Source organism: Cornus florida, unplaced genomic scaffold (assembly GCF_030987335.1).
Source record: "Cornus florida cultivar Cherokee Brave unplaced genomic scaffold, ASM3098733v1 CherokeeBrave_3.0.0_Hap2_Chr02, whole genome shotgun sequence".
Lineage (NCBI taxonomy): Eukaryota > Viridiplantae > Streptophyta > Magnoliopsida > Cornales > Cornaceae > Cornus > Cornus florida.
In genome coordinates this window covers 46153966-46166452 of record NW_026775572.1, presented here as the reverse complement: position 1 = coordinate 46166452, position 12487 = coordinate 46153966, and the positions used below count along the sequence as shown (strand labels likewise).

The 12487-nt window shown below is 34.0% G+C and overlaps 2 protein-coding genes across 2 annotated transcripts; both read right to left on the bottom strand.

Annotated features, from left to right (window-relative positions):
* Positions 1-195: 195 nt before the first annotated feature.
* On the bottom strand, positions 196-1796 carry LOC132296185 (receptor-like protein 11). Its single transcript, XM_059794405.1, has 2 exons — positions 1172-1796; positions 196-499 (listed from the first exon to the last, which is right to left on the bottom strand). The coding sequence occupies exons 1-2, from the start codon at positions 1765-1767 to the stop codon at positions 196-198; spliced, it is 900 nt and encodes a 299-aa protein (XP_059650388.1). The 5' UTR covers positions 1768-1796.
* A 7479-nt stretch (positions 1797-9275) lies between these two features.
* LOC132296184 (receptor kinase-like protein Xa21) lies at positions 9276-10928 on the bottom strand. Its single transcript, XM_059794404.1, has one exon. The coding sequence runs from the start codon at positions 10926-10928 to the stop codon at positions 9276-9278; it is 1653 nt and encodes a 550-aa protein (XP_059650387.1).
* Between the last annotated feature and the right edge of the window lie 1559 nt (positions 10929-12487).

The window sequence follows — 12487 nt, the reverse complement described above, 5'->3', positions numbered from 1 at the left end:
AGAATATACTTGGTGTCCAAGTATACTTGGTGTCCAAGTATATTACAAAGCTTCATTTGGAAGCCAAATAGCACTTGTTGCCCAAGAATAATTCTTGCTGCCCAAGAATTTCAAAGCTTCCTTTGGAAGCTAATTTGGAAGCTTAACTACCACATTTCTGTAACGAATAGATTTTTGCTATGTCATAAATGAATTTTAGACAAATTTCTTACCGTTTAAAACTTCCATCCTTCTGCAGTTTGACAATGATTTCGGAACCCGCCTTTCCAAAAGATTACCACTGAGATCCAATGTCTGTAGACTACAGTTGTTGGGAAACAAACTCAGAACTTTTCCACTAAATATGTTATTTTGCAGATTCAGTACTCCAAGAGTACTAGTACTCCTTTTGATCAAACATGATGGTATTGTGCCATTCAAAACATTATTAGATAAATCTAGAACTTGAAGGTATTTTGTATTGCATATTGAGTGAGGAATGTTTCCGATGATGCTATTATTTGAAAGAGAGAAGAAATAAGCATTGGTGAGGAAATTACCAATAGTAGGAGGGATAGAAGAGCTGAAACTATTGCTTGAGAAGTCCATGTATTCAGCAAATATTCCTGGTATTGGGATTTTCCCATGGAACTGGTCAGAGTGTAGGTCAAGGAGACCAAGGAAAGCTTGAACAAAATAGGGTACTTGAAAATAAGACAGGAGATTGTGAGAGAGATTCAAGTGATAGAATATTCCATTACCAACTTCCCAAATTTGGTTGTCAGAAAGGTCCAACTCAGCCAGTACTGATTGGTTCTTTAGATCGGGAAAACTTTCCAACTTGCCAGAAGCCAAATATAATGCTTCAAACTGGGGGATCGAAGACAAGCTTGAACCACTGCCACTACTTGTATGGATTGACAAGCTGTTGTATGAAAGGTCAATGAGGGAAAGATTGCGCAGCCTATAAAAATTTTCCAGTTGTATTGAACCACTGAAGTTGTTGAAATTGAGTACAAGGACAGTAAGCCTTCTGAGTTCAAAGAAAGACATGGGAACCGACCCTTGTAAATGGTTACTTCCCAAATAGATGAACTCTAGTAGAGAGGAGGAAGCATTAGAAATTTCATCAACTTGACCATCAAATTTGTTAAATGAAAGATCAATTTGTGTCAGCGATGGAATATTCAAAAGAGATGATGGAATGGTTCCACTGAGTGAATTATGGTCCAAGTATATGATGGAGAGATTCTTCGAAAATGATGGAATTGGACCAGTAAACATGTTGTAAGCCAAATCCAAAAGAACAAGTTGAGTAAGGTTTGCAAATGAACCTGGGATTGGTCCAGTGAAGCTACAATTAAAAACATATATCACGGACAACATCCGAAGGTTACCAATAGAACTTGGTAATCCCCCGGAAAAATTTGTGTAGCGAAGAATCAAGGTCTGGAGAGCTCCATTCTGGGAAAATTCTGGAAAATAACCATGAAATAAGTCATTGACCCCTAAGTCAAGCTTACGTAGAGTTGGTACGTGGAAGATGTTTTCTGGAAATGTTCCTTGCAAATTAGAATCCGTGAGATATAATTCTGTCAAATTGGTGAAGTTTGCAAAGAAATTTGGAACTGGGGCAGACAAATAGTTCTCACTCAAATTAATCACCGAAATTGACTGGAGATTCTCAAGAGAAGAGCAAAGAGGACCTGAGAGATGACACCGTGACAAGCTCAAGACTTGAAGACAAGGTAGTGAAGAAGATATGATTTTGCACCATTCCTCTCCCATGGATGATATATATACACCATCAAGATGGAGTTCTGTGATCTTCGTGAGATTCTGAACAAGCAATTTTAGATCTGAGTTCTCAAGTTCCAAGTAGTAGTTCTGAGAGAAATCCAATGAGAGCCTTCGCGGTGGTTATATATATATATATATATATATATATATAAATATGGCACAGTCCAAGCTCTTACCTTGGTTTTCTGACAATGATGTCATAGCATCTTTGTTCTTGCATTGTCAAGTGCGAAATTCCAATAGGAAATCGCCCAGTGATAATTCGAATTTTTTTAAATTTTAATTTATTTTATAATTTTTAGTGATTTTATTTAATTTTAAATTGAAGACTCAGTTTAGTGAATTTGGATTTTTGTTACATTGTATATATTTTTGTGTGTAGCATTTTAAGGACGCAAGGTAGTTGCCGAAATTTAAATAGGAAAATAATGAGACCGTGTTGTTATGTGGGTTTCATTAATGAGGGGTTTTGAATTGTTTTATTGCGATGGTATATATATAAAAGATACATGTACATATTGCACCTGATGCAAAGGAATGCACTTGGGACGAAATTAGAGAAATGAGAAATTGATAAGGTGAGATTTTTGGCGGGTCCCATTTGCCATGGGTTTTGATTTTTGTTTTATGTTTATGTATTATATTATATATATATTTATTTTGTCTGTTAAGAAGCAATGAGCTGATACACGAGATTTGGAGGGGAAAAGAAGAAAGAAAAGTAGTGGCGGGACCCACCAACTGATTTGTTTGGCAAAGAGTTTGTGGGCTTCACGTGGGTTTGGTCTGGTTTTTAGGAATGGAGTACATTGTATGGTGATGAGAAGGAGAGAGAAATGGGCTCAATTATTTTATTGCAGCGTGTAATTGTTTTGTGTGGTGGGCTGAGGTTGAAGAGAAAGAGGGATAAGAAGCAGAAGGAGCAGGTTGATGAGATGAGATCTTGGCAGACTCACTTTTTTTGACTCTAACCCATAAACGTGGAGTAGTAAGTGATAGTTGATTTGTTTTTCGGCAAAGATTACGTGGACTTAAATTGTGCACGTGGGTTTTGAGCTGATGGTGGAATTGGGTCGGTGTAATTTGCTTATTTAATGTGTGTTGTGTGCCACTAAGTCAGTTGAAAGACAGATAAATTAGAGAATCAAAGAGTGTATACAGAGAGTGAGCCGAGAAAGATAGAGTGAGTAGTGAGGGTCGAGAGTTTGAGGAAAAATACAGAGTGAGTTGAGTTGCAGAGTAGGCTGGTGCTTGAAGTGTTGAGAAATAACTTTTTTTCAGTGTAGGGTTCTCTATACCTTGAATGGCATGAGACGGTTTTGCCTCAAATGATTTTATCAAATATTTTGATTAAATATTTTGATTAAATACATATTTATTTTGTCAATATACGATTATGTATGTTTTGTGAAGCTGTTTTATTAAATCTCCATAAAATTCTTGTTATGGTTTTTTTTATTGGGATTTTTTGTCTCACCACCCTCTAATTTTAAGTACCGAAGATGAACGGGGATTGCTAGATTCGGACTTAGGCTGAATAGTCGTCGTTGCGAGTTTTGTTGTTATTATTTGAAGATTTTTTTGTGTATTTGAGGAAATTGATTGGTATAAAAGAGGGTATTTTTTTTTTTTTTAATCCTAGGTGTATTTTGATGTATTTGAAGATTTTATTAAAAAAATTCGGGGGCGTGACACGCCCTCTCAAGCCCACATATTACAAATTCAAATATGTCAAACCCAGAAGAAATTTGCCAAGAGCTGAAGGTGTTATTAGCAAGATTCAGACTTTGAAGATAGTTGAGACTGAAAAGAGTACTTGAATTGCGGATTCATCCAGAGATTGATTCATTGCTCAAGTCTAGACCAACAACATGACCCATATCATCGCACGTTACGCCACCCCACTCACAACAATCCGTACTAGGATCCCAGAGCCGCAGCTTGGTTGAAAAAGGAGAATTGAATTCGAGGTTGTCCTTTAACAGGAGCAACAAAGTTTTCTGATGGTCTAAACATTGGCTGTCAGCTGGAATGATAGTAATACAGAAGATTGAGAATGTGGTGATCAAGAAAAAACCATGGAAAGATCGGAAACCTCATTTTTAGGCAACAAGTGAAGTTGAAGTGAAAGAGTTACTGTTATGGGCAGTGACTTTAAGATGGAGCTGGGGTGACATATTAATTTGACTTCTGGCATAAAACAATAGCTTGACTCCAAATTAAACTTTGGATAACTACAGTTTGTCGATATAATTTTTGCCATCAAACTCTTCAGAAACTACATTTCTTTCTTGTATAACTGGTGTAAGAAATTGGACTTATCAAATTGATAGTGATAAATCAATCATTCTATGCTAAACAGTGTTAAAGTTTAGATCTATTGCAATCATTTTCGAACACTTCATCTAAGATAAGACGAATAACAAGGAAGTTTCTTGTTTTGTCTTTAAAATCATTTATTTGTTTATGTTTGTACTTTTCGTTCCATCCTCAGCAGAAGAAATATAACCCTCATATGTCCATGATCAAAGTAACGAACTTTGGGCTTACTTGCTAAATTGTTTGAGAGCGTAGATGATTTTATTATTAGGAAATCAAACTACAGTTAAGTAAATTGTTCTTTAAAAATTGAGTATTGCCTCTTAACAATTTTAATTACTACAAACCATTGGAAGAGTCTTCTAAATCCATTGTTCGTCTATTTGCTGGTAGAGTTTTCTAACTTGTCATTTAGCATTTGTGATAACTTAATGAGTATCCCTTCTAATTCAAGAGTTCAAAATGTTGACAGGAAAGAACTAAATGACAAAAAGAAAAAAAACTAAAATAAGATGTATGTTGTTGTCTCAGACACAATAATATAATATCACAATATAACAAATGCGACAAAAAAAAAAAAAATATATATATATATATATATATATATATATATATATATATATATATCTTTTTCAATTAAGCCTCCCAGGATGTAGCATTACTTTTTCTTATTCATCTTTGTCACTCTAGATAGTGAAAGCTTGGTCACGAAATTCAGTATAATATATATAGTAGGACTTAGTAGTAAATTTGTCCAACTTTTTCTAACAAGGACAGAAATTAATTAACTCCATTCAACATTATGTTTTATTTGGAGTTGTTTATTCATCCTGATTGTAATCTCTTCTGCACTCCAAAGGGTGGTTGTTGTATATATCACCTAAGCATGGAATTGCGGCAATAGCAATTTTCCGGGTTCTCTCTTAGTTATATATACAGGTTGCTTGGTGGTATTCAGAGGGTGGTTGTTATGGATAAGGCAGAATGAATCAAATCCAAATAATCATAGAAATTGCCAAGAGTTTTGGGAAATTCATAAATTATTCCAATCAAAATTCAATTATTTTATTATAATTGAATTTATTGGAACTTTATTAAAAAAATTAAAATTAAAATTAAAATTAAAATTAAAATAAAAAAACCTTACAAATCATAGTATGGAATTCAGTAAAAAACCCTAACACAAGCAAGCAGATATCATGCACGGTGCTGCAATTAAACTCATCAAACCCTAGTCTTTTCTCCTCATCTCATCCAAAAGGCTTAAAATTTTAGTTAAAAAAGACCCATATATCTTCCCATAAACATCAAGCATGAGAGAATCCCATTAGAATTTGCCAAATCGAAGAGAGAAACAGAGAACCGGAGAGAGAAAAATGGATGAACTAGATGAGGAGAGAGAAAGAACGAAGAGGAACCTAGGTAGCCAAATGGATTCGGACAATAAAGTACAAATGGGTCAAAACAGTCGGACCATGTATACAAATCAATGAAACTTTTATAATTTTTTTTAAAAAACTTTGTCAAAAAAAAAAAAGTTGTCAAAGAAAAATTAATGATTTGAAAAAACTCATTTTTATTTTTGACTGAAGTGATAAAAAGAAAATAGTTAGGGCGCGGCAAATATTACTCTAAACATAAACTATATATATTGACAATGCAAAAAAGCTCACAGGTGTCATTATAATTTACTCTTAAATTTAAGAATGACAATAGAATTGAAAATAAGAGTTCCATTACAACTGTTTTTTCTTTCTTGCATCGCCTAAGAAAAATCGAGTTCAAGCTCACAATATTTTGTCCATTGGTCACGAGGAAAAAATACTCCTGTCATCGATATGTATATAGAGTGTATAACTCTATACATTCTAAAAATTATCGAACATTCAATTTCGGAGCAAATAGGGACTTGAATGTTTGATGTAAAATTGATGGCTGAAGCTTTTATCACCTGTTTGGACCGCCAGGGGGCGAAATGGATATGTTGACAAATTTTTTGGGCTGATCCCAAAGTGTGCATTTTTAACACGACATGAGAGTTTTTTTTTTTACTGAAAACGACCCAATAAACAAGACTCACTACTATGCTGTGACGTAATATACTTTTCGGCGAAATACCATCTTTCATGGCCTTAAAACGGGGCATTTTTGGTCCAAAAGAAGCCTCTCAAATATTTCAGAATTTTTGTTCGATATCTAAACGAACTTGAATTGCATTCATATTTTATATTTAGTAATTTTATTTTATTAGGTTTCTTTCTCTACTTTTTTAGAATTTTTATAAGAAATTTTATTTTTTAGACTTATTTTCGGATATTAGTATCATTCCTGGATTAGGTTTCTTTATGTTATAAGGATTCAAGTTGCAGTTAGTGGACTAGAGTTTTCTTTCATTATAAATATGTATAATACAGAAATCAGAATCGGTTTAATTATCAAATAATATATTAGATTTCGCTGAATTATATTTTTTGTGAATTCAAAAAACTCAAGGTAACGTGTTTATCGAACACTTTTACTTGCGTCAATGTTAAAAAGACTAAAGTGTAATTTTTCTTTCTTCTTCATCATCACTATCACCGGAAAAATTTGTGTACCGAAGAATCAGATCTGAAGAGATCCATCTTGGAAGTAATTCATTGACCCCTACGGCAAGTGTACGTAAGATTGGTACGTGGAAGATGTTTTCCGGAAATGTTCTTGCAAATTAGAATCAATGAGATGTAGTTCTGTCAATTTGGTGAAGTTTGCAAAGAAATTTGAAATTGGGGAAGACAAATTGTTCTCACTCGGATTGATCACCGAATGGGATCAGAGATTCCCAAGGGAAGAACAAAGAGGACCTGAGAGATGACACAAATAACCCCCTATTGTTGACCCAAATAACCTCCGTAGAAATTATAAAAATCTTCTCCTATTAAATGGCAATCCGGTTTCCCTTAACTTGTAATGTAAAATTACCGAAGTATCCCTGGTGGTGAAATTGATTTTTACTATAGTAATTTGAAATAATTACTATCAAGTCCTACCTTTCTAATGACAAATTGTCCAAAAAAAAATTTCTTTAGTACCAATAAGTTCTACTTTTGAGTTTTTCTATTTCTGTTTAAGTTCTAAACCACTACATTTTCCATGTATACCCTTAGTAAATTGAAGTACAATATGTAATTATAAATTTATTTAAGAATTGATATGTAAATCTATTTTGTTATATATTCCTTTAAGTTTTAGTTACTAATATTGCATTATGAGTTTAAATAATAATTAATTTAATTTAAATTCAATTCAAAAACTCTCGTGTAAAATACAAGATTGTAGTGCAAAAGATTAATTATTTTATAAAAAAACATTAATAAATGTATTTTTAAATTCAATTTTATTTTGAATTTTGTAAGGGTAAATATGAAGTTTGAGTCTAAATTTTATATCTAATGTACCAAGGGTAATTAAAGGTATATATGAAAGATTCAAGATTTAGTATCAATGAGTCAGTGGCTCAACGGTACCAAGTCCTTACTTTTTAAAAGAAAGTTAGAGATTCAAACCTCGGTAAAAGCATGGGTGTAAGAGTACCAAACTAAGTAAAACAAAAAGTAAAAAATTTAGTGTATGCTCCGGTTTATTAAACAAACCGAGTTCAAACATCTCTATGTTCCACTCCTCCTTTGATTAAGGGAATATATATATATATATATATATATATATATATATATATATATAAAATGTCCTTTGAGTCCATGAAATATTAGATTAGCCCAGTTGACTATTTAGTCATCTTTAATCAAGCCCAAGATAATCCAAAATTTTATTCACTTTAAAATCAAAACCCAAGCCCATTCCATATTTCAGTTCAGCCCATTATAATTTCAAGTACCCAATTCCTGCCCATTAAAAGTATTTCTACCTTTCATTCTAAAATTTTGAAAAATATAATTGAGCACGCGAGCTTGCGCGAACAACACCAAATCGCTATCAGTAGTTGTTTTTCAATGGGAAAAGTAACAGTTAATAGTTTTGTCTATTAATTTTAGAACCAATTTGTCCATTCTTTTTACCTCAATTTCTATTAAATATGTGCTAAAGTTGCAATTTCCATCAAATAGACTCTATATTTAAATTAATAGTTTTGTCTATTAATTTTAGAACCAATTTGTCCATTCTTTTTACCTCAATTTTTCATACCTATATGCTAAAGTTGCAATTTCCATCAAATAGACTATATATTTAAATTTAGGAGTGACAATGAAAATGAAAATGAGAGTTCCACTACACATCCAAGAAAAATATATAGTGTAATACATATTTAAAGACAATCATTATAGTATATTGTATAATTACAAAGTGCTTGTGAGAAATGAACCCAGCAACATGGTAAATGAGTCTGTTGCTCAGGAGTGTTGTTGGGTTCATATATATACACACACACACACACACACGTGTGTGTGTGTGTGTGTTACAAAGTAATTGATGACCCAACATCCATAAAGCAACATACCCATCTGTAAGACGCCCCAATCTCAAAACACAAATATAAAATTAAACCCAACCCGTATGGCAAGAGATTAAAGAAGAAAATCTACAATTAAAATTTAGGTGCATAGGTTTTTACCATATAACCACCTGTGTGAGTCACCTACCATACAACTTCGCGTCATACAGTAGAGAATTCACGCTTCAAAATGATTTCAGATCATCAGCATTTCATTTTCATATCTTTGATTCCTTTTCCTTTTTCCTTTTATAGCTTCCTTGTGAATTCAGATTAATAAGTGTTTGATGCTTACCTAAACAACCACCAAAAAAGGAAAGAAAGAAAGAAAAAGAAATTCCTACTCCCATTGAATTGAAAAGCCCTGCAAGCAGTTCAAACTTCAAACCCTATAAGGCTATAAAGCAAGAGTACATTTTAGGGATTATATTAAACAAATTGCAACAAATTTCAAAATAAACTATATGTTATAGGATTAACATCTCAAACATCTCGGCAATTATTAGATAGTGCAATATATATCTATATGAAAACAACAACAATTAAATACCTTTCTATTATTAAACAATGAATTGAAAGCTTACCATATGCTTTGATAGTTGATCTTACTCTCCATCCACTAGAATGACTCAAGCCAAGACTTCGAGTTTATCACAAGCACTTCACTTTATTCACTTCTCTTCACCAACTAAAGCTGTCGAATTGAATTTCTGTACACTCTTCTCTGTATTATTCTTCTTAGAAACACTCGATCCACATGTTTGTAGTACCATCGTCTCCATCTTCTACAGAACACAAGTGGCCAGATGATAATTCCTAAGCCCACAATAAATCCCAATGCTGCACTTAGGTAGACCTCTGACTCCGAGGTTGAATGCCCATCTTCGAAATTTGGTGCAACTTTACTATCACTGCAACTTGTGTTCAAAGCGAAGCCGCATAGTCCTGGATTCCCTAGAAATGATGCTTCTGAGAATGTTTGAAACTGAGAACCTGTCGGAATTCTTCCAACCAAAAGATTGTATGACACATTCAAAACTGAAAGAAATGTAAGACTTGCAAGTTGTGTTGGGATCATCCCAGTCAACTTGTTTCGCGAAAGATCAAGTGATTCGAGCTTCTTCAAGTTTCCTAATGATGTTGCCCCCTGTAAATTGTTACTACTCAGATTGATGACCTCTAGTAGAGAGGAGGAAGCATTAGAAAATTCATCAACTTGACCATCAAATTGGTTAAACTCGAGATAAATTTTTTTCAGCGATGGGAGTTCTAAAAGAGATGACGGAATGCTTCCATTGAGTGAATTTTGACTTAAATTAATCATAACAAGATTCAATAGGCCTTCAAAGTGGGTGGAAGGAACTGTTCCCGTTAAATGATTATGGGATAAGTCTATGTAGGAGAGGTTCTTCGAAAATGATGGGGTTGGACCAATAAACATATTGTATGACAAATCCAAATAAACAAGTTGAGTAAGGTTTGCCATTGAACTTGGGATTGCTCCAGTTAAGTTGCAATTCTGAACATCTATCGTGGACAACATCTGAAGATTACCAATAGAATTTGGTAATATCCCAGAAAAATTTGTGTGGCTAAGAATTAAGGTCTGGAGAGATCCATTCTGGAAAAATTCTGGAAAAGAACCCTGAAGTAATATATTGTCTGATAAGTCAAGTTTATGTAGAGTTGGCACATGGAAGATGTTTTCCGGAAATGTTCCCTGCAAATTAGAATACCAGAGAAGTAATTCTGTCAAATTGGTGAAGTTTGCAAAGAAATTTGGAACTGGGGCGGACAAATTGTTTTGACTCAGATCGATCACCGAAAGGGATCGGAGATTCTCAAGGGAAGAACAAAGAGGACCTGAGAGATCACAGGAAGAAAAGCTCAAGACTCGCAGATTAGGGAGTGAAGAAGATATGGCTTGGCACCATTCCTCTCCCTTGGACGATATATTTACACCATCAAGACGGAGTTCTGTGAGCTCCGTGAGATTCTGAACAAGCAATTTTAGATTTGAGTTGCCAAGTTTTAAGTAGTAATTCCCAGAGAAATCCAGAGAGACCGACCTTGTCAAACCTGAAATCCCAATAGGAAATTGTCCTGTCAAGTCTGCATATGACAAATTCATATATGTCAAACTAGTTAGCTTCTCAAACCCAGATGAAATTTGCCAAGAGCCGAAGCTGTTTTTAGCAAGATTCAAACTTTGAAGATACTTGAGATTGAAAAGGCTACTTGAGTTGTGGATTCCGCCAGAGATTGATTCATCGCTTAAGTCGAGACCAATAACACGACCCATATTGTCGCATGTTACACCACTCCACTCGCAACAATCCATTTATGGTTCCAGAGCACCAGCTTGGTTGAATATGAAGAGTTGAATATGAGGCTATTCTTTAACTGGAGCAACAAAGTTTTGTGATGGTCTAAACATTGGGCGTATACTGGAGTGATAAAGATCAAGTGTGTGGTGATCAAGAAAAACCATGGGAATAGAGGAAACCTCATATTTAGGCAACAAGGGAAGACGAAGTGAAGAACTATTGTAGCAGGTGGTGGTTTTAAAATAGAGCTGGGGTTGACCCATAACTACTGTATTCTGGCATATATGAACTTCATTCCAAGTCTATTTTTTTGGGTTAGAACTTGACTCCAAGTCTTCTTCTTCGTCTTATTTATTTATTTTTGGCAAATACTTGACTCCAAGTCTTTGTATTAGCGAGTCTTGTGCTTGGCTTATTGTTTAAAAAATTTAGAATTTAAATTTTTGCAATGACTTGGAATTTCGACACTTACCTATGAAAGATGACTGTGTTTCTCATGTTGAAACTGTGGCAGGTCTAGGGGTAGAGTGCTGCAATATATCTGAAAAGCAGATAGAAGAATTAGGTAATGGATTTCTGGATTTGATTTCAAGCAATGTCCTGAAACAGCATTTATTGCATCCACTTATTATTGGGCCATTTGATTGTTATGGTGAACAGTAAAAATCCTTAGAGCTCACTTTTAAAAATTTTGAGTGAGTTTTAGATATCTAAAGGAAGGCAAATTGTTTTTGAAGGTCATTAACACTGGTGGGATATGATTGATTTCTTACCACCAAAAAAAAAACAAAGAAAAAATGTCATCTATGATCCCATGGATGAGAAAAACCTCCTTCTGCCCATTGCACAGTGCAACGGCCGAAGGGCGCATCCGAACCGTCCGTGGAAAACACGTGCCCGTGCGTGTATTGCACGCATAGTAATAAACGGTCCGATGTGCTCGTTGCACTGTACAACTGGTCCAAGGAATTTTTCTCCCATAAAGATGGACTTCCACATTCTTTAAATGTATCTAAGATAAGACGAATAACGAGGAATCTTCTTGTTTTGTCTTCAAAATGATTTATTTGTTGATGTTTGTACTTTTGGTTTCATCCTCTATAACCCTCATATATCCATGATCAAAGCAAGGAATTTTCGGCTTGCTTGGTAAATTGTTTGAGAGCGTAGATTATTTTATTCTTGGGAAATCAAACTACAGTTACGTAAATTGTTCTTTAAAAATTGAGTATTGCCTCTTACTATTTTAATTACTACAAACCATTGGAAGAGTCTTCTAAATCCATTGTTCGTCTGTTTGCTGGTAGAGTTTTCTAACTTGTCATGTAGCATTTGTGATGACTGAATGAGCATCCCTTGCTAATTCATGAATTCAAAATGTTGACAAGAAAGAAAAATACAAAAAGAAAAAAAATACTAAAACAAAATTATATGTTGTTGTCTTAGTCACAAAAATATAATATCACAATATAACTAACGTGACAAAATAATAATAATAATAATAATCTTTTTTAATTTAGCGGCTCAGGATGTTAGCATTGTTTTTTCTTATTCATCTTTTTATCACTCTAGA

Bases quoted from the DNA above. Each gene is read 5' to 3' on its own strand.
- LOC132296184 (XM_059794404.1), bottom strand. From the start codon at position 10,928: ATGGATTGTTGCGAGTGGAGTGGTGTAACATGCGACAATATGGGTCGT.
- LOC132296185 (XM_059794405.1), bottom strand. From the start codon at position 1,767: ATGGGAGAGGAATGGTGCAAAATCATATCTTCTTCACTACCTTGTCTT. The intron at 500-1,171 runs TTTGAATATTCC...CTCTCTTTCAAA, and splicing joins GGAACCATTCCATCATCTCT to TAATAGCATCATCGGAAACA.